The sequence below is a fragment of the Parasteatoda tepidariorum genome, chromosome 3, assembly GCF_043381705.1.
Source record: "Parasteatoda tepidariorum isolate YZ-2023 chromosome 3, CAS_Ptep_4.0, whole genome shotgun sequence".
NCBI lineage: Eukaryota > Metazoa > Arthropoda > Arachnida > Araneae > Theridiidae > Parasteatoda > Parasteatoda tepidariorum.
In genome coordinates, this window is record NC_092206.1 from 11,957,909 (window position 1) to 11,979,873 (window position 21,965).

The following is a 21,965-nucleotide window of genomic DNA, read 5'->3' on the forward strand; positions in this document are numbered from 1 at the left end:
TGGTCCGAAAAAATCCTATTTAAATAATGTTCTTTGTAATTCCAAGTGTCATTTTAGTAATCCTTGTTGTAACAAATGATTTTATGGTACGTTTCCATAAATACCATTTATGCGCTGCATAAATGAGATAAATTGCTTCTTTTTCATTTTAATTGTATATCATTAGTTTATTTATAGAATATCTAGTTATTTCATTTTAGATAAATTGTTTATTTTACACTTTAACTGTCTCTCATTAGTTAATTTATAGAATATCTAATTATTTCATGGAATAACTAGTTAAAGTGTCAAATTAATAACATATTACACACTTTAACGGACACGATCAGTTATTTCATGGAATAACTAGGTATTCTATGAAATAACTGCATTATATACATAAACGGTAGCATATATATCGTTTAATTTAATCCATTGATACACTAACGTAAACAAGTACGAACCGGTTTCAGTCGCGTAGAAACAATAAAGCTGTATAGTACCACCTGATAATTAAGATTTTTCATAGAATCTTATAGTGCGTCTAAGAATTTGGTCAGAGACTGTATATAGCAGTGTAATCTTAAAATATTTTGGGGATAGTGATTAATTTATAAAAAGAATTTTATTACCTAAATTTGATTTTTAATACCGTTCTTTTGGGGTTGGAAGGGAGTTGCAAAATTTTACCTATAGTGAAGAATTGGTCATAAATTTTTTCTCTCGTGCTTTTAAATTAGTATAATAAGCATAACTGCGAACATAAATAGGAAACAAAAATCCAGTCGATTTTACGAAATAATATAGATTTCATGATAATTGTTGCATAATATACTAAATATTTTACGCATAGGGAATTTCAGGGGTTTTATAGTCATCAAAATAGAAAAACTGCTACAATATTTTCTGATGGACATTAAATGATCTTTAAATGAACTTAAATGAAATGCTATGTTGTTGCTGCTTATCCTTATCTGGCCTGACGAAGTCAGACCAGATCTCTTAACCCGTTGACCTGCATGAAATCGAAGACCAAAAGAGGAGTAGAGTCTTCCCAGACAAGACCAAGACAGTCCAGGATATGATCGGCTGAAGTCCGGTGTAGAAGGGCATTTACGGCAGAGGGGGTAGGTTTTAGTTCCAGTTAAAAAAAAGTAAACCTTTCAGGAAATAGCCTGGTTGGTAGGGCACTGGGCCCATATCCAAGAGTTCGTGAGTTCGATCCCCGTCGGCCGAAGACTCCCCATGTAGCAAATGGCGTCTGATGCACGTTAAATATGTCGAGTCACAAAGTCCTTCATGTTCCCATTACAAATCAGTACCTCAAGGGGTACTGATCCAGGAGTTTCCTTGTCTTCTGGATTGGCTCAAAATTACAAGGCGTTGAAAATAAAGAGTCGTAAACCCAAAATTGGGTCGGTTGTTCAACGACGGATATAAAAACCTTTTAGATGAGTCGCGATGGCTCAGGGGATAGAGCGTTCGCCTTCCAATCAGGCGAACTGGGTTCGAATTCCAGTCTATACGAATTCCGCATCCAGCTTGCACCGATTACAGTGCAGACGTGAAATATCCTCAGTAGTTAACGGATCATGGATTAGAGTCCCCTTGCCGTCAGGCTAACCGTGGGAGATTTTCGTGGTCTTCCTCTCCATGTAACGCAAATGCAGGTTAGTTCCATCAGAAAGTCCTTCACGAATTCAAATTTCGTCCAATACTCGATCCAGGAGTTCCCTTGTCTTCTGGATTGGGTTCAAAATTACAAGGCTCCGGAGTTGAACATTAGTAGTCGTAAGTCCATAAAATTGGGTCGACTGTTCAACGACGGTTATAAAATAAAATAAAACCTTTTAGATGGCCGGTAGCTAGGCGGGAGAGGGTGGTCTGAAATGGTATGCATTATGTTTACGGATAATTTTGAATAGTAATAGGCATTTAATTCGCCAGAGATAGTTAAAATATTCTTAAATTTATTTAAAAAGGGAGTTCTGAATAAAAATAAGCTGACAATTTGAAATGATATAAACCTAATGATATAAATGAAAAATGATTTAAACCTAATTTTCATAAATGAAGCTAAACTTTATTATATATAATACTTATTTTAATATTCAGGCAAGCAATAATCTGAGTAGTAATTCTATTTCAATAGGGATTTTTTAGGAAACTTGCCAGAATTTTACGCATTTATTGATCACAAAACTTTAAAAGCAATTTAAGTGAAATTAGGTTTTTTTTTTACTTGTTGCATCCCTAACTTCTACAATTCTTAATTAAATAACTTCACTTTTTATCACAATGTTCACAACAAATATAGTTTTCTTTGTAATTGAGGGATTTTTTTAATTGGTTTGACTAGTTCATTCACAAAACGTAACTTATTTTATGCCATTTTGTACGCCATTTTGTAGCAAAAATATATATTTTTTAAAAATCCTGTCTGCGACAAAAACAAATTATGAACTTTAAAAAAAAATCAAAACAAAATCAAATTTTAATGATTTTTTGGCACAGCAATTTATCGCTAATTTAAAAAGTTTAAAAAATATGTATATTAGGTTAATTTAATCACAAGCATTACAAAAATCATTCAAAAAATCTTTCTTTTTTACAGCCTTTAACTGCATGATCCTCCTTAAGATCAAAAGAAATGAGAAAATTATTTAAAGAATGGATCATTTGAAAAGGTTAAAATTTTATAACGATAAACTACTTTTTCCCTACTACAATTTCGTGGTAATAGCAATGAAAAGGAGCAAAAATCTAAATGATCAATTTATTCGTCTTCCTTTATATTTTATAACCGTCGTTCAACAACCGACCCAATTTTGGGTTTCGCACTACTAATGTTCAACTGCGCATTCTTGTAATTTTGAACCTAATCTAGAAGACAAGGGAACTCCTGGATAAAGTATTGGGATAAATTTGCCCTCGTGGAGGACATACCACTAAAGAGGAAGACCACGAGAACCTCCCACGAACGCTTAACGGCAAGTGAACTCTGAGCAAGTCTACCACTGAGGATATTTCACATCAGCACTGTGGCCGGTGCAAGCCTGATGCGGAATTCGTATCGACTGGGATTCGAACCCAGTTCACCTCATTGGAAGATGAACGCTCTATTCCGTGAGGTATCGCGGCTCCGTCTTCCTTTATACTATTTTATATTTTATAACCGTCGTTGAACAGCCGACCCAATTTTGGGTTTACAAATACTAATGTTCAACTCCGTAGCCTTGTGATTTTGAATCAATCCAGAAGACAAGGAAACTCCTGGAGCAGTACCCCCAGAGATATTGATTTGTTATGGGAACATGGAGGACTTTGCGACTCTACAGATTTAACGTGCATCAGTCACCATTTACTGCACTACATCCGTCTGGGATCGAACCCACGAACTCTTGGACATGAGTCCAGTGCCCTACCAACCAGGCTATCCTAGCATCGTCTTCCTTTATTGTACTTTTTTTATAGATCGTTTCGTAAACACCACGCTTAATACATTGAGTAAAAGCATTTATTGATCAGATACGGCATATTACGCTACATATGCAAGCCACCACCAAAATGCTTATAATAAAAGGTACAAAATTTTTTGTTTATAACGAGCATAAACTATCTGTTATGACGAGCCGATCACTATTGCTGCATTTTTTTAGTGGTATTCTTTCTTTTTTCTATTGATCGAGTGAGCAATATTACAGAAAATATATATTTATTATTTGAAAGTGAGGATGACCACAGGCAAAGTTATCATCCTCCGTTCGAAAGAAACATTATTTTTTGATCATTAAAAATTATACCGCACAATTCGAAAGAATGAGTCTTTTGTTGACGACATGTCGCCTCATTTCCTTTTTTAACAGTTTACGATTAAAATCAATATTCAGAGATTGTCGATGACGTCAAAAGCTATATACCAAAAGCCATTTTTTTTCTCGAAAAAAATCCCAGTTCAGTCCTGTACGACAAGGCTGATTATTTTAGACGTACATTTTAAATCAGAATAGTTGTTCAAAACAAAAGAGAGAAATGTGTCCATTTAATTTTTCTCTTTTGCATTAATTGCTGTTTAAATATTAAATATGTGTATTTGTTTAGAACGACAAGAATACCATAACAAGAATTCCGCCTTCTAATGCCAATTGTCGTTATAACGGACTTTTATTGTATTTTAAAAACCCTTGTAAAATATAAAATACGGTATTATGTTCCGGGTCTTAAATTGATATGAAGGTTGCCCAAAGAAAATGATACGAAGGCAAGAGTGATAACGTCAGAAATACAGTAGCGATAGTAGCGTTATCATTCAGAGAGACTCTTCACTGAAGTGCAACGCAGATTGCATAACTTATTAATCACATGGGAGCATCCAAAGTGAATACAAAGTCGTGCTAAAGATGAATGCGTTCAGAGCAGAATAAAGCGTAGAGGGATGGTTTTTAGTGGCAGAGCGTAAGCGTACGAGTAAAACTTATCGTTTAATGAAAGCTGTCCTCTCAGACAAAAGCTCTCAATAAGGTGAAAGACTTTAAACAAATCGTGTCAATACTTACACAAAATCCCCAATTACACCATTGCCGTTATTGGAGAAGTGATTAAAGGCAATCGAAGAGCTACGATGCCTGGCTTCTGCACAACACTCTGTCGGCGCGATAACTTTTTACCTCTAAAAAATGCACTATTGTTCTATAATGGAGCTCATCCATTTCTGTATAAATTCACATTCAGTTTAAACGCTGTCATATTTATAAGTTTTATGCAATCTCTGGGTACACTATTCCTGCCGCACTCTATAAACCCTAATGGAAACATTATTATTCCACATATCTATTGTTTATACCAGAAATTTTTTTCCCAAATTCTGACGAATCATTATCGAGGTTACTAAGAAAATGAGGAATTGAAGTTATCTAAAACCAGTTCAATTGAAAATAAACTTTAATGAGAGTCGAACACATTACAGACAAAAAATATTTTTTTCTTGGTGATTTTAAACTTTTCTGTCTAATCTTTTCGCAGGAAATTATGATTGATAGTATCTTATAATTTGATTCTTATTTAAACTTCGATCTCCATGTGTATAGGTTTTTCTCTCAAAGGACATGCATATTACAGGCAATCATTAAAAGATATTGAAAAAGAGATAATACCTGTTTAAAACCCTGGTACATCAGTTTGATTTCTGATTTCGTGAAACTGGTCAATCTGCAGAGAGCGTTGATTCTCAGTGGTCTGTAGCGGGGAGCTGCCGGATCAAAGTCCTCATAGCTCACGTCTGGAAAAAAATAAAGAGGTCTTATATTTAGTATAAATTAACTAAGAAAAAAAAATTGATCGTGAAACAAATGATAGCAAAAGTTGCTTTAGTTGAAAAAAGATAGTTGTTAGATAGCAGCAAAATAACTTGGATCCTCATTGGAACAATATTCACGAATCTGAAGATGTAGAATAAATTCGAGACACAAGTGCATGTGGTTACTAAGTACTGGCTACAATTTATTTTATTTTGTAATTCAAAATACAGTCAGACCCCGCTATAGTGACCATAATTTTGGTTCACTATAACCGGGACTTTACTATATCCGTACTGCAAACAATTTTAACTAATTTTTCCAAACTGTTCCCTTTTATTTCACATTATTTAAATAAATGAATCATAAAAAGAAGTACAAGAAGGTTTAAAAAACAATATGTAGTAACAAAATGTGTTTGTGCTTTTATTTTTTATTGCTCTTCGTACTGCGTACAAAAAATTTAGGGATGGGAAACCAAATTACCAAAAAATGAAGGAAAAAAATCAGTTTAAGACAGAAAAAAGTTCGTTATATCGAATTTCCTCTCTTCTTTTGGTTCACTATATCCACAAAAAATTATATTATCTGTGTATAGCATGGCACGGGAGCGAACATTTCGTTGATTATATCTGGGAGTTCACTATAAACCATGTTCACTATAAAGGGGTTTGACTGTATTAATTCGAATATTCAGGGTGTACCTTTTAGATCAATAAGATTGCATCTTAGTGAATGAAAATTCGAAAAGATTATTCTGCGTGTTTCATTTTATTGAATTAATTATTCATTTTTTTAAATTAGTATAACAAGATTTGTTTAACATTCTAGGCGGCTAAGCCCCTGCTCGCTGTCCCTCACCAGCGCCGATGATTTATTCGCAATAATTACTGCTTCTTGGCATAAAACAGTTGAAATTATTCAATTAAAAATAAATGTACTGAAAAGAACACTTGTACTTCCCCTTCCCAAGTCCAAATATTTCCCTTACGATACTATTAAGATCTTTAAGACTTTATTTTTCGAAGTAATCACTTCTTGAAGTAATATGGAAAATTAAAAGTACATTGTCATAACTATAATTTGATGAATTCACAACTGTAATTTAATATTTTTGCTTACCGGATGTAATTTTAAATACAATTTTTGCATTCTTCATTTTCTGCATGAAGCTGTAAGTTAAGTTCTAAATCATTAAATTCTGGCGTAACTACCACTACGAAAATTAAACATCAATTCACTAGTATAAAAGACATGCTAACTTGATTCAATTACGAGGTACCTTTTGATAGATGACGGTTGGCATGGTCGAATAACTCCGCCCCCACATAACGAATCTCCTTAACCGTAGTACATTAGTGTCATTTGCACCAAAGTATAATTGTTGTAAAACGGTAAATAAAATAGTCATAATAGTACATTAGTGTCATTTGCACCAAAGTATAATTGTTGTAAAACTGTAAATAAAATCATCATAATAGTACATTAGTGTCATTTGCACCAAAGTATAATTGTCGTAAAACGGTTAATAAAATCAGAAACCGATTAAAATAACTTTATCTTAAAATGTGACGTTGAATTACATTATTCTAATAATAATCTAATATATATAATTCTCTTACGTGGCTCCCAAATTTTGGCTGTATTTCTTTTCCGCCGGTGGTAACGTTTGCTTTGTTTTGTTTATGTTACTATTTCTTTTACACGGTGAATCGACCAATGATTGCCGCTAAAAATGTTACATGCCAAATCTAGCTGAGGTGACTCAACATATAGCGCTTTTAAAAACGGAAACTGAAATAACCAGAGAGCATCAGCTGCGGCAATCTCATACTATTAAGCTAGACAGAAGTGAGTAGTCTTTGTCGATAGATCTCTATTTTATTAGTATTTTGTCGAAAGCGCTTTTTGTCACGAATTTATTTGACGATTCTTGATTTATATCACGAATTATACTATAGCACATTTCTAATAGGTTTAACGAATTACATGTCATTTATTTGAATTCAAATTTATTTTGATGACTTAGTGTTTACTAAAAAGATGTAATTTTTTTTAAAAAAAAAGAAAGTTGTTATATGGATTTGAATGATTGTTTTGAATTCTTAGAATTTTGTGCACTTGCAATGTACCTAAGTTAGTAGCGAGCGAAGCGAGCTTGGTTTGCGAAGCAAACCATATAAGATCGCGTAGCAATTTTCGGGGGTTGGCGAGCGTTAGCGAGCTGGGGGCACAGCCCACTAGTAACTAGAAATACAATCCTCCAAAACTCTTAATTTAGAAATCAAACGAAATAAAAAGCGTAATAATAACAGTACAGGTAATTTTGACCTTTAAATTAGGGAAATAAAAATATTTATAGGAAAACAATGATTTGTATCAATTTTATGCTAATGACAACCAAACCAATATGAAAATTAATGTGGGAAAACTGTATCCTACCACGTGATTTTCCAGCCAATAAAAATGTATTGACAACAATGGAAAACTGAGACAGACACCTTGAGAAATGTTGAGAAGCTACCGAAATACAAATAGCCCCATAGAAAGTGATCTCAACCGTAAGATCGACTAACAGTGAGTAATGCTGGAAAGTTACTATCATTTCTAGTAAACAATCCAATCGTCGGCTTGATCAATCGAATTTCTCACCCAATANAGGATAATGCACCCTGTCATAAGGGTCGAATCGTCGAGGAACATTCCAGCGACTTTCAAGTCATGTCTTGGCCCCCATATTCACCTGACTTTAATCCAATAGAGCATTTCTGGTCCTACTTGGAAAACCAAATTCGTGCTGCCACGCTACTCCCTTGCAATGTGAGGGAATTGCAGGACCAGTTGGTGAGCACTTGGTACCAGATACCTCAGACTACCTATCAGCACCTTGTGGAATCAATGCTACAGCGGGTGCTAGCAGTTTTGAGGGCTAAAGGCGGTCTTACATGTTATTAGTAGGGTGGTCATAATGTAATGGCTCTTCGGTGTATAAGTGAACATAAATAATTTTTCGAAGTAATCATTTCTTGAAATAATATGTAAAATTAAAAATAAATTGTCATAACTAATTTGATGAATTCACAACTGTAGTTTAATATTTTTGCTTACCGGAAGTAATTTTAAATACAATTTTTGCATTCTTCATTTTGTGCACTAAGCTGAAAGTTAAGTTTCTAAATCATTTAACGAATCTCCTTAACCCTAATTTATAATAGTATATTAATGTCATTTGCACCAAAAAATAAGAATTGTAAAACGGTTAATTGGATCAAAAACGGATTAAAATAACTTTATCTTAAAATGTAACGTAGAATTACATTATTCTAATAATAATAACAATAAAAACGATCCTCCAAAACTCTTAATTTAGAAATCAAACGAAATCAAAATTGTAATAATAACAGTACAGGTAATTTTGACCTTTAAATTAGGGAAACAAAAATATTTATAGGAAAACAATGATTTATATCAATTTTATGCCAATGACAACCAAATAAATATTAAAAATAATGTGGGAAAACTGTATCCTACCATGTGATTTTCCAGCCAATAAAAATGTATTGACAACAATGGAAAACTTAGACACCTTGAGAAATGTTGAGCAGCTACCGAAATACAAATAGCCCCATAGAAAGTGATCTCAACCGTAAGATCGACTAACAGTGAGTAATGCTGGAAAGCTACTATCATTTCTAGTAAACAATCCAATCGTCGGCTTGATCAATCGAATTTCTCACCCAATAAAAGTAAAGGGTGTTAAGGAAGGAGAAGCAAAATACAGGTTGACCTTTTTTATCTGCTGCAATAAATCCTTCTCTTGGGAGGTAGATTTTTCATTCTGATGGCTGATTTGTCATCAGCACTCTGTTGATCAGAGAAATATTGCTTGTTTTTGAGAGATCATCATTAATTTTAGTTACGCAAAACAAAAATATTTCAGTTTTTGCCGGGGGACAAAATATAAATTTTGATAAATAGTCTTGTACTAAAACTTTAGTTTAAATAAAAAAAAAAAAGTTTATTATTTGCTCGATTCTTATTTCCAGTGGATTAACCTACAGTCCCTGTGGACTACCTACAGTTCCAGTGGACTACCTATGATTAACCTACAGTCCCTGGCCAAATTATTAGACTCACTATGAGATTTTATGTAAAATATTACTTATCAGCTAATACTCGACAGCTTTATTGTTTTTACGTGACTGAAACCGGTTTGCACTTGTTTACGTTCGCGTATCAGTCGGTTAAATTAGACGACGTGTAATGTAAATTAGATGATTGGATAAATTAGACGATGTATTATATAAATATAGAGTATTTATTAGTTCAGGTATTATATTAGTATATTATAATAATTAGATCAAATTATTCGTCGCACTGTAGTTTTTTAATAATTGCATGTTTCGCACTGGTATATAGGCTATACTCTTATATTTAAACATGCATGTAATGAGTTTATATTCAGGAGAATTTTTATACATTTCCTATTTGTATTGATTTTTAACGTATTGCATTACTACGTTGACCTAAGGCTCCTATACTATCAGAGCTGACCTATCAAGCAATATTGGGTATACTATAGCCTACGTCACAGGTCGTGTTATTCCTACTAAATTTAACTAGTAAAAAGCATTTTCCGCGAACCTGATTTCTAGCAACAAATAAACATGAAACGAAGTGTTTTGTTGTAAGTCGCTACTCGCCAGGTTGGAATTGTATTAGTCTAAGTTCCTTTAGAAAGAATTTATTTTGTTGCTTTATCTAAGTTTATGAATTTAGTAAACATATTTAAAACTTTATTAATTAAGCTAAAAGGTAAATGTTATACCTAGTAAAATTTTCGAAGTGGAAGTAGTTGTGTCTTTTTCATATTATACCCAATTTGTGCAAACAAGTTCGCAAGTTAACGTTATGTTAGTATTGTGCTTATGTTAGCTCTTTGCTCCAAAAATAGATAAGTCGGCCTGTCTAATTCAGGGGCTCTACGTTAACCAATTGATACACGAGCGAAAACAATTACGATCAATATTTGTTCAAATATTTTGTTGAAGAAAATGGGCAAAAAAATGTTAAGATGGAAGCTGTGTATGTGAATAAATGGATTAAAAAATAATAAAGTGAAATATTTTTTTAATAGGTAAATATCCAATTTTTTCTTGTTTCTCTCATTTTAGTATAGAAACTGTTTGTTCATTTAATGTAGTAGGTTGCATAAAAATTAGATTTTTTCTCTTTTATTGACGTTTAAAAATTTATTAAAGAAATTGCGTTCCTTTGATGTTAAGTTGAACAAATCTTGAGCATATAGTCATTTATTTTACCTATTAGTGAATACGAAAGGTCAAATATTTATGAAGCTAAAATTTTTTTTTTATCTTTTCCAAATCGAAATAAGTTGTTTTGTTAATTACTAAAGGTACAGCCCCAGCTCACCCCCTCTCACCAAAAATAATATTTGTCAATAATAATAATTGAAAAGAAAATAAATAATAATTAATAATAATTAAAAATAATAATTAATAATAGAAATTCAAACGCTCTTTAATCTTATGGATAATAGTAGAGGAAAGTGGGACTAACAAATACCTTAACTATTTGACTACCGGAGGATTAGTGGAGACAGGAGCTGATATGCTGATTATACGAAACACTTCCGAATTTCATCAGCCAATCAAACGAATTCTGATGAAATGCGTCACGCAATTTTCACTCGTGATGCGATAGACTTCGATTTCGTTTGTGTTTCTTCCTGTGACATATTAATCTGCATTCCCCAATCTTTATATTTGCTTGAAAATAATTTGAAATTGTATCTGAAGATTGTATTTTATTTTATAACCGTCGTTGAACTGCCGACCCAATTTTGGGTTTACGACTCCGTAGTCTTGTAATTTTGAACCCAATCCAGAAGACAAGAGAACTCCTGGATCAAGTATTGGGATAAATCTGCCTTCGTGGAGGACATTTTGATGGAATTAACCCGCATTGGCGTTGCATGGATAGGAGGACAACGAGAACCTCTCACTGTTAGCCTGACTGCAAAGGGACTATAACCCATGATTCGCCTACCACTGTGGATATTTTACGTCAGTACTGTGGTTGCTGCAAAACGGATGCGGAATTCGTATCGACCAGCAATAGTTGGGATTCGAACCCGGTTCACCTCATTGGAAGACAAACGCCTTCTCTCCTGAGGCGGAAAAAAGTTTAGTGATTTTTTTAAAAAGCGCCTTAAGTGTGATTATTTATTTATTTTAAAATGAGAGTTGTGATAACCTACAGCTCGCTGTTGGTTTCTGCTACCAATCATGCGATTAGTATATTCTTTTGAAAACATGAAATACCATTTTCAGTTTTTATTAAAAAAATTTTAAAATTTTTTTTTCGTTGAAATAAAATAAAAAGTCAGATAAAACAATATTGTACATTATGTCGCCTGGACGGAATCTTATCTTTTATCCTCTTCATGAGGAATATGTTTTTTTATCTTTTTAAAAATTGTTTTGTTTATTTATAAATATATTTTTGTTTAAAAAACATTAAACTATCCAAGCTATTATACTCAAGATTTATGTACCGAGAATATAAAATGTTTCAAAAAACCTGTAATTATTGTAAAAGTAGATTTAAAAAAAGAAATAAAAAAAGTTTAGGAACGAGTATTTTTCCTTTATTCCTGTAAATAAGATTAAAAAACAATAGATTTTGGCTGAAAGCCAACTCATTTCGTTGACAGTAAAAAAAGAGGAGATAAATTTAAAATGATTGTCTTTACAATATGCTGTCACTTTGCACCCCGGTTTTTCTTACAAACATAAAAAGAAAAAGAAAGAAAAAATGTAAAACGTGTAAAAGAAAAAGAAAAAAAAATGACATCATAAAAATATAATCCCAGAGAAACGATCCTCAAAGTCACTAATTGATCCGAAGTTTATCCTTTCTTTACTTTTATTAAAATGATTATTTTAAAGGAAGTAAGTGGGTGTGTTAGAACGCGTGGGAGGACCCCATCTAATTTAAATAATGAAATTTAAGCTCTTCCATTTCAGTTGGTTGTTTATTTAAATAGCTGTAAGTTAAATATATACTTAACAAAAACTGTAATAAATATATATAGTACTTTTAAACTATTGAATTTCATTTTTATTTAAATTTCAAAGACATGGCGGCAGTTAATGAAGTTAAGAATATAATTATTCGTTTTATAACCGAATTAAAGTACTTTTAGTCTTAAGTATATCTCTCTTTATATATCTTTATTATATTTAATGAAGGTAAAGAATATATTTAATATTTCAGTAATCGAATTAAAGTGTAAGTAGTTATGTTCGTAAATGTATTTATCATTTATTATATTTATTGTAGTTAGGAGAATAATAGTTCTTGGAGTAATTGAATTAATTTGAAAGTATTGTTGTTCTTAACTATAACTATTATAACTTGATTAATAACTTCATTCGCTTCAAAAATATATAAATAGATAAAAAAAAAACAGTCGGCGTGTTTTAAGCTCTCAAAAACAGGAGCTGAATATATATTTCTTATTAATATATTTTTGAAGTGAATTAAGTTATTAATCGATGAATATCTTACAGTTTCAGTTCATTACTATTATTTATTATACGCGTGTAGCTTTAAGTTGAAATTTTTTTTATTGTCTTGGCAATGTTGTCATGTTATTTACATTAGCTAATTGTTTTCCTTCCTAATTTTCCTAATGTAATATAGTGTACATGAATAGAATACGCGTTGCAAGGTTTCACGATTTCTCAACTCTCCTCACTTCTTCTCTCCGTTACCATGGTTTAAACGAGTTTTGCTTTTTTTTCTCCACGTAAGTTTATTCCAATATCTTACTGAATTGTGCTGAAATGGGGGGGGGAAAGCAAGATTTGCGGAAAACCATGGCAACGTGTAGTGGGAAAGTGTGGAAAAGGAGGAAATCGCGTGAACTTAACATGTTTCATCTATTTACAAAGATCGCATGGAACTTCTAATGAAATTTTTTTTTTCAGATCGCATCCTCTTAATCTTATTTAATACTAAATTAATATTTGAATGAAGAAGAATCAAAAATGTAGTCGAACTCTGTGGTATCATTCGGGAGAAATATAGGATTAAAATAATCAAAACCAGTTTGCTGTACTTAATGAAACTTGAACGTGATCTTTATTTAACTCTTTCTCTTCCAAAAATCAAACAGTCTGAGGTTTTCAGTCTCATGTTCTTCTATCGTTAAATTCCGAAGGTGACTATTTATAGCTTCAATGTAATGTCAATTATTCCTGCATACTTTTTTACTACATTTACATACATTTATATATATATATATATATATTCTAACTACAAATTCTAATATATACTATAGTAATACTACAAATACTACTAACTAATATTCTAACTATATTCTACTCATCCACATTGTCGTACAATAGCTCATTAATCAAGTAATGTAGAATTTCGTAGGGGTTTTTGCCCCCCCCCCCAAAAAAAAAAAAACTAAAACTATATACAAGGATTAGACAAGAGATCTCTGGTTTCAGATTTGTTTTGGCTGTTTCACCCCCTCTCCCGTTTCGAAGCTCTTTCCCCACTTCACAAAACTCAAAAAATATTCACATACTATATTATTTCCTTAGCATGTAAATTTTAAACATAATAAGCACAGAGAATTTTGACCAAAAGATCTATGTTCATAAACTAGTTCAAGAGAAATAATATTTATACACATGAGCAATTCAAAAAATGTTTTTTTTTCTCGATGCATGTATTCAGTAGTATCAAGACCTTTATTCGATGAGGTCTGCAACAAGATTTGCCCTCTTCAAACATGCCTGCAAATAAATTTTAAAACAAAAATTCATGGGAAGTATATTTTTTATATTTTATAACCTTCGTTGAACAGTCGACCCAATTTAAGATTTATGAATACTAATGTTCAACTCCCTAATGCTCCCTAGCCTTGAAATTTTGAACATAATCCCGAAGACAAGGGAGCGCCTGAATCAAGTATTGGAAGAAATTTGCCTTCGTGGTGGGCTTTTTGATGGAACTAATCCGCATTTGCGTTACATGGAGTAGAAAACCACGAAAACCTCCCACGGTTACCCTGGTTGCATCATCCGTCTACCATTGAGTATATTTTCATGACAGCATTGTGGTCGGTGTGAGCCGAATGAGAAATTCGTATCGACCAGCCATCGCTGGGATTCGAACCCAGTTCACCTCATCGGAAGGGGATCGCTCTGTTCCCTGAGCCACCACGCCTCCATGGAAGGCATATTGTATTATTATTATTATATTATATCCGTCGTTTAACAGCCGATTAATTTTGGATTTACGACACTAATGTTCAACTCCGTAACCCTGTAATTTTGAACCAATCAAGAAGACAAGGAAACTCCTGGATCAGTACCCCCAGAGTTATTGATTTGTAATGGGAACATGGAAGACTTTGAGACTCGACAGGTTTAACGTGCATCAGTAACATTCACTACTCGGTGAGTCTTCGGCCGGTGGGGATCTAACCCACAAACTCTTGCACATAGGCCCAGCGCCCTACCAACCAGGCTATCCCGGCCTCCCATGAAAGGTATGGAGAAATATATAGCAAAAAACAAATACAATGGAATTTTTCCAGGATACCACTATCTAGATGTATTGATAATAATAAATCCCTTATCTCGCAATTATTTACTTTGAAATAATCTAATGAAGCCGGAAAGGAAAAAATACTTTTAACTGTATCCCCGAAATACAAAGAACTAAAAGTCACTTTCAGTCTCAATTTTAAGACACTTTCGCTGATAACTGGAACGATTTGCAAGGGCTTAAGATTCTGTGAATGAGAAGGCTTTAATGCTTAAGAGGCCCTCGCCATTTTGGATTTCAGGTTTAAATTTTGCATTTTCTTGATATTGTTCCGTACTGAACAAACTTTTGTTGATATTTTTTTATTATTAGGCAACGCAATACCTTTCAATAAAAGTAGAAAATAAAGTGTTAGCTTTATAAGACAATTTTTAATAGAATCTGAAATGTTTCATGTTTTTAAAAGAATATACTAATCCCATTCCTGGTTGCAGAAACCCACCAGCGCGTGCTGCAGGTTATGACATGTCTGATTTTAAAACAAATAAATAAAAAGAAATCCCTTTTTCAAAACATCACTAAACTTGTTTTTAATCAAAATTATAAAAATGAGTTACAATAAGCAAAGAATAAAAAGTAAAAAAGAAGGTGGATTTTCGGATTAAAATTTTAATTCGCGTTTTGTTTTTCTGTTTTGTAAAGATCAAACTCTTGATGATATTATTAGACAGTAAAATACCTTTCAATAGAAGTAGAAAATAAAGTGTTAGCTTTATAAGTTTACGTAAGCAGTACTTGATCATTTGTAAGCAGCGCTTCTATGCATTTTTCCTCAAACTTCAATTTTCCTCAAAAAAACTCAGAAACGTGCAGTAATTTGATCTCAATTTTTTTCAAAAATCTAATTTTATTCCAGTTTAAAATAATGAAAACTAATTTGGACGACTGTAAAAAATTCGTTTAACATTAATTGAATAAAAACAAAGATACTTATCAAAAAATCTAAAAATCGACAACACTATTTAATTACCTATAAGACACTGTTGATTGCGCAATGATATTAGTACGATTTTGTCGAAAAATCGTCGAATATCTCAAATTGTAGTTGGGTGGAGGTTTTATATTTTACAAGTATCAAAACACACTGCCAAATAGAGTAAACATCCATCATCATTTTATTTATATCTATCAGCTTATATCGGTGAAAATGAAACATAGAAATATAAAAGCCTGTCTTGATTTTTTCTCCCCGTCTCTACCAATTCGACAGTTGAGTTCGGTTGGGAGTGGTCCTCTTTAAGAAGAACGAATTATTCTAAACACCTAATGCAAAAATATAAATGTCAATTCTATTAATGGGTACATATTTCCCAAAAAATAGATTACAATTTTAAAAAGTTTAGTGGAAAAATAAGTTGACATTTCTCTGATTTGTGAAAACAGTTTTTAAAATCCATTTTTACTTCAGGGAGACAGCCGAAACCAAGGGCGCAAGCACGTGAGAACAACACCAGACTCTAGCTTACTGAGGTCACCATCGGCTACCGATAATGCTCAGTGCTGTAGTTGGTGGAGAATGGGGGGGACGGTGCCCCCCTCCCGAAATATTTGATTTGCTGTAATAAAAATAACATTGAAAATATTTGAAAAAGATTTCAAACCAATTTTTTCTTCTATTCATTATTTCTTTTTTTATTTATTTGTCTATTAGTTTTTACCGAGTAAAAATAAATCTCTGCTTAGTTCTAGGGAGGGGGGGATTTTCATTCAGACAGAAATATCGATTGGGTACTCGCACTCCAAAAAGAAGACAAGCCATACCCACACATGTGACCTATGATGCCAGTGCCAGCTTATCTTTATCAGCAAAATGGGGTATTAAAGTTGTGCTAAGTTTCTCTACATAACTTAGAATGTCAATTAACTGTAAGTTAATTGAATACATAGCCAGCTCTCCGAATCGCTCTCCGATTTTGTTGAAATATAATTCTTTTTCGTCTTTTATTTAACTTGGATTTATTATTTGTTTGCGTATTTTATTGTTAACGTTACATATATTTGTTTTGTGTACCTTTCAACTTTGATGCTTAATAAGTTTGTTCATGTTTAACATGGCTTCGTGCCTACCTTTGTGTTAAGTATTTGTGTAAATATATTACGAAAGAATTGAAATCTTTGTGATAGAAAAGAATGTAGGTAGGGCCACTTAAAATAATTGTAAGTTGACGGACTTGGCTTGCTTGAAATAGAATGGAAAGAACAGTTGCTGACGTAAGCAAATGCCACGTTTCAACAACCAATCAGGATCGAGATACCCACACGACGTCACTCACAGGTATCCCATTTCACAAATCAGTTTTGAAAGTGAGCTTTCAAATCTGATTTGTGAAATTTTTGGATTCGTTTCTAAATAGAAGCAATGAGAATAGTCCTGTAAAAGAATGTTATTTTGAAAATGTTTATAGTGCTAAATTTTGATGAAACTGAAAAGCTTATAATCAAATATTTAAATTACATTTGCCAGCATTTAATGCAAAAAAAAATTATGCAAAAAGTTTTTAGTTGCAATATTCAGACATACATGCATGCCTGAGTGGGAAGAAAGCAGTGTTTTGTTTGCTAATTATGATGGAATTTAACTGAGAATAAGGCAGTGATATTTATAATTTTCCTCGAGAGGAGAAAATGTCGAGGAATTGGCGAATTGATTTTTAAAAAAAGATTAATGCCTTTTAAAATATTTAAGTTATTTTTCCGTTCTAAAACTCAGTTAATTCTTCACGACAAGATGATATATGTAGTTTAGAACTTTTTATTGGACCGTTTCTCAAGTTAAATATGAAGAAAATGTCATTCGTTTTGAGTATCCATTTGTTTACAGTGTGCCAATAAAAATTGTACTTCATAATTTATATCATATCAAATATGATTTTCTGAAATTGAAGCGTCCTTTTTTATATGTAAAGAAATAAATTATTGTTTTAGCTCAAGTTAGTTTTCTTATGTCATCTTGGCGTACTTCTAATGAGAAATTAATTAAATTAATTATTAAATTATTAAAATAAAAATATGTTAGTCTAAATTCGTTTTTCCTTGTTTCCGTAAATTCTTATTGGCAAAAAAAAAAGATCTGCATTTCTTTGGTTTTCATAAGCCTAAATTCAGTGCAAATTATAAAGGTTGAGGCACGATGGCTCAGGGGATAGAGCGTCCGCCTTCCAATAAGGTGAACCAGGTTCGATCCCGGCAATGGCTGGTTCATACGAATTCCGCATCCGACTTGCACCGACCACAGTGCAGACGTGAAATATACTCAGTAGTTAACAGATCATGGATTAGAGTCCCCTTGCCGTCAGGCTAACCGTGGGAGGTTCTCATGGTCTTCCTCTCCATGTAACGCAAATTTCTCCCAATACTTGATCCAGGAGTTTCCTCGTCTTCTGGATTGAGTTCAAAATGACAAGGCTACGGATTTGAACTTTAGTATTCGTAAACTCAAAAATTGGGTCGGCTGTTCAACGACGGTTATTTAAAAAAAAGTTATTAAGGTATTTTTTGCCCATAAAATATTTCTTTAAGTCTTATTGAATAGCAAATAATAGTAACTTATTATTTATTTATTTTTTTTGTATTTTTCTCTTACATTTTGATTATTACTCCAGTTATTATCTCAGTTATTACATTTTGATTATTATTCCAAATTAAAGACTCAAAACTAAAGGTACTTTTATCATAAAATAATCCCACTTGCATTTTATGAAACATTTATAACTTTTTATTATATACTTATTTGAAATGGTATATAACTTATTAACCGTTTTACAAAAAACAGTAAATTTTTCCTTTTTATTATAAGTAAAACTGTCTCGTTTTCCAATTAAAATACTGAATACACAATTGTTAAGTATTGCTAACTCATTACACTATTCTCTAAGTCGCAAAACATTTTTCGAGTTTTTATAGAAATTCAAAAGTGTTGAATTTTCTGTGGTAACTGAACATACTGTGGTACCAAATCTGTATTAGTGCAATAAAACAACTTAAGGTTTATAATTTTGATGTAAAATTGAATTAATGTTGCGCTCGTGAAGAGAACAAGAGGATTATTTTATTTTTAGTAAAACCCATCATTTTTATTCATTCAATATGTAAAAGATACTCTTTTTTACCTTAAATTTTAACGTGACAAGTAAATCAGGAAATCACTAAGAATCAGTTAGTATCTAATTTGCAATTATTTATACAGTACGTTATATCCTGATAACGATAATGATGTGCCATAAACACTAAAATGAATTATGTCGAACAGAAACTGCTGAAAATGAAACATACTTTTTTCTCTCTCTTAATATTCCTTGACTCCATGAATATTCATGACCCTTATAAATATTTCCTTTGGCTTTAACGCTTTTTATGTGACACCAGGTGATTTTAAATATATTTAATAGCCCTCCACGTAATAGTGTTCTGTTTATTTCAAGCTTTTTCCTTTTCTTCAAAAAAAAAAAACAAACAACGAAATTTAAGTAAAAAAACTTTTACTTTAATTGTTGTTAAAAGAAAACAGTTATTTTCAAAGTGTTTCTATATTAGGTTAATTTTAAGGAGCAGATTTTTTGAACTTTTTTTTAGTTAATCACTTTTGAATTTTTAGGGATGAATCTATTGAAATTTGCACTTGATATGCATAAAAAAATGTTCATTTAATAAATATACTAAAATGCTCATTCGACAAACGAATTAAAATGTTCAATTATGCTAAAATTAAATAAATTTTCTAAGAAGCGCATTAAAAATTTTAGAAAATTAAAAAAATGGGTCTAATTAAAAATAATTTTCTTAAATAATGAAAAATTTTATGATTTTAATAAATTTGTAACAATTTCCTAGGTTTAATTCAGTTAAAAAAAAATTTTTTTTATAATTTGTTAAATCTCTAGCATTATAGGCCTTTAGTTTTTTTTAAAAAATTAGTTTTAAAAAAAAGTATTTTTATCTAAAAGTATTTTTATAAATGTATTATTAGTATTTTTTAAAGTTAGTTTAGTTATTTAAGCTAAGGCTAAATATTTTTCATTTTCTTTTCCTATCCGTTTAGAAAGAGCGTAAAATATCGCTATACATCATTGATGCCAGTGTTTAATTAATTGTGTTAATAATTACTACTATTGTTGTGTTAATAGGTATCTGATATAGGAGCATAATACAAGAAGCCTAATATAAGTGATAACAAGGGTCTTACATGAACGGATATAACCATGTACGGTCCCTGTTATAATTATTAGACGCACTATAAGATTCCATGTAAAATCTTAATAATCAGGTCATACTATACAGCTTTATTGTTTTTACGCTACTGAAACCGATTTGCACTTGTTTACCTTTGTGTATCAATTAGTAAAATTAGACGATATATAATATAAATTTGACGATAGAATAAATTAGACGATATATTATATAAATATAGAATATTTATTATATCACTCAGTATATTAGTATATTTTATAATAATTAGATCAAATTATTTGACGCAATATGTAGTTTTTTTAGTAATGACATGATTTGCACGAGTTTATAGGCAATACTTTTATATTTAAACATACATGTAATAGGTTTTAATACAGGAGATTTTTTATATACTTCCTATTTGTATTTATTTTTAACGTATTGTATTACAATGTTAACCCATTGATACAGGAGCGTAAACAAATGCAAACCGGTTTCATCCGAGTAGTATCACCTGATGTTTATAATTTCACTAATTTAGAATTTAGAATCTTATAGTGTGTCTACTAATATGGCTACGGACTGTACTATCCTTTAAAGGTTAAGTACACAATTTTATCAAACTGATAGGCCTCTAATTTTTATTACTTAAGTTTATTAAAATTAATACAACTTTGTTTAAAGTTTATAATTTACCTAAGTTAGAACATAAGATGTTATGTTAAACTCTAGAGCCGTGATGGTACAGGGGATAGAGCACTCGCCTTCCAATGAGGTGAACTGGGTTCGAATCCCAACGATGGCTGGTCGATACGAATCCAGCATACGACTTGCATGGACCACAGTGCTGACGTAAAATATCCTCCAAATAAATATCCAATAATAATAGTAAAATATCCAATGGTAGACGGATCATTAGTTAGAGTCCCATTGCCGTCCGGCTAACCGAGCGAAGTTTTCGTGATTTTCCTCTCCATGCAACGCAAATGCGGGTTAATTCCACCAAAAAGTCCTCCACGAAGGCACATTGCTCCCAATACTTGACTCAAGAGTTCCCTTGTCTTCCGAAATATGTTAAAAATGACAAGGCTACGGAGTTGAAAATTAGTTGTCGTAAACCCAAAAATTGTGTCGGCTGTTCAACGACGGTTATAAAATAAAATATACTAAACACGAAGATTTCTGTTTTTCTGAAGTTTTTTCCATTGTTTTTACAAGAAGGCAAAAGCTACATTATAAGGGGAAAAAAGTATTTCTAATCGAAAAGATAAAAAGCTTTTCGTTCAATTCATTAATTACTATCAAAGGGAAACTTCTTTTTATTTTGTTAAATCCTTACTTAATCTTAGATTTCCAGGATTTACGTTAAAGTTGCCTATAAATTTCTTTATTTTTTTATTTTTTAATCTTTTCCAATAAATTATTCAATATTGAATTTTGAGAGAATTTTCCCGATACTTTAATCCAGCCTGTCCTGAACGCATGAATGGGAAAAATGATTTATGAATAACTAAATATACATATTCCTAAGTATTAATTTCTTTTTTTTTTCCCTTCAGATTCATCAAAATTTGTAATTTAGGTTTTTTTTTTACGGGATTTTCTTTCTTTCTTTTTTTTCCTTCTATCTTTTAGATTGGTTAGGTTTTCTATAGTGGTGATGTTTTATGATGTCCTGAATTAATAGAAAAGCGGAAGATTGATACAGTACACGAATTACTTATCGGAATAGGTGTAGACATTTTCAACATTATATTTTACATTTTCAGAGAGAGAAAGGTTTTCTTTCCCCACACATTTAATTTTGGTATAAAAAATTAATGTTGGACGAAACATTTACATCATTTAGCTGATCAAAGCACCTTAAATCACCTT

The 21,965-nt window shown here is 31.8% G+C and overlaps 1 protein-coding gene across 1 annotated transcript in view; it reads right to left on the minus strand.

The window, feature by feature from the left end:
* Positions 1-21,965, minus strand: part of LOC107449361 (A-type potassium channel modulatory protein KCNIP1) — a 136,352-nt gene that overhangs the window by 90,646 nt on the left and 23,741 nt on the right. The window contains exon 2 of the mRNA XM_071179066.1: positions 5,133-5,257. Coding sequence (XP_071035167.1) covers positions 5,133-5,257 — 125 coding nt within the window. The remainder of the gene's footprint in view (positions 1-5,132; positions 5,258-21,965) is intronic.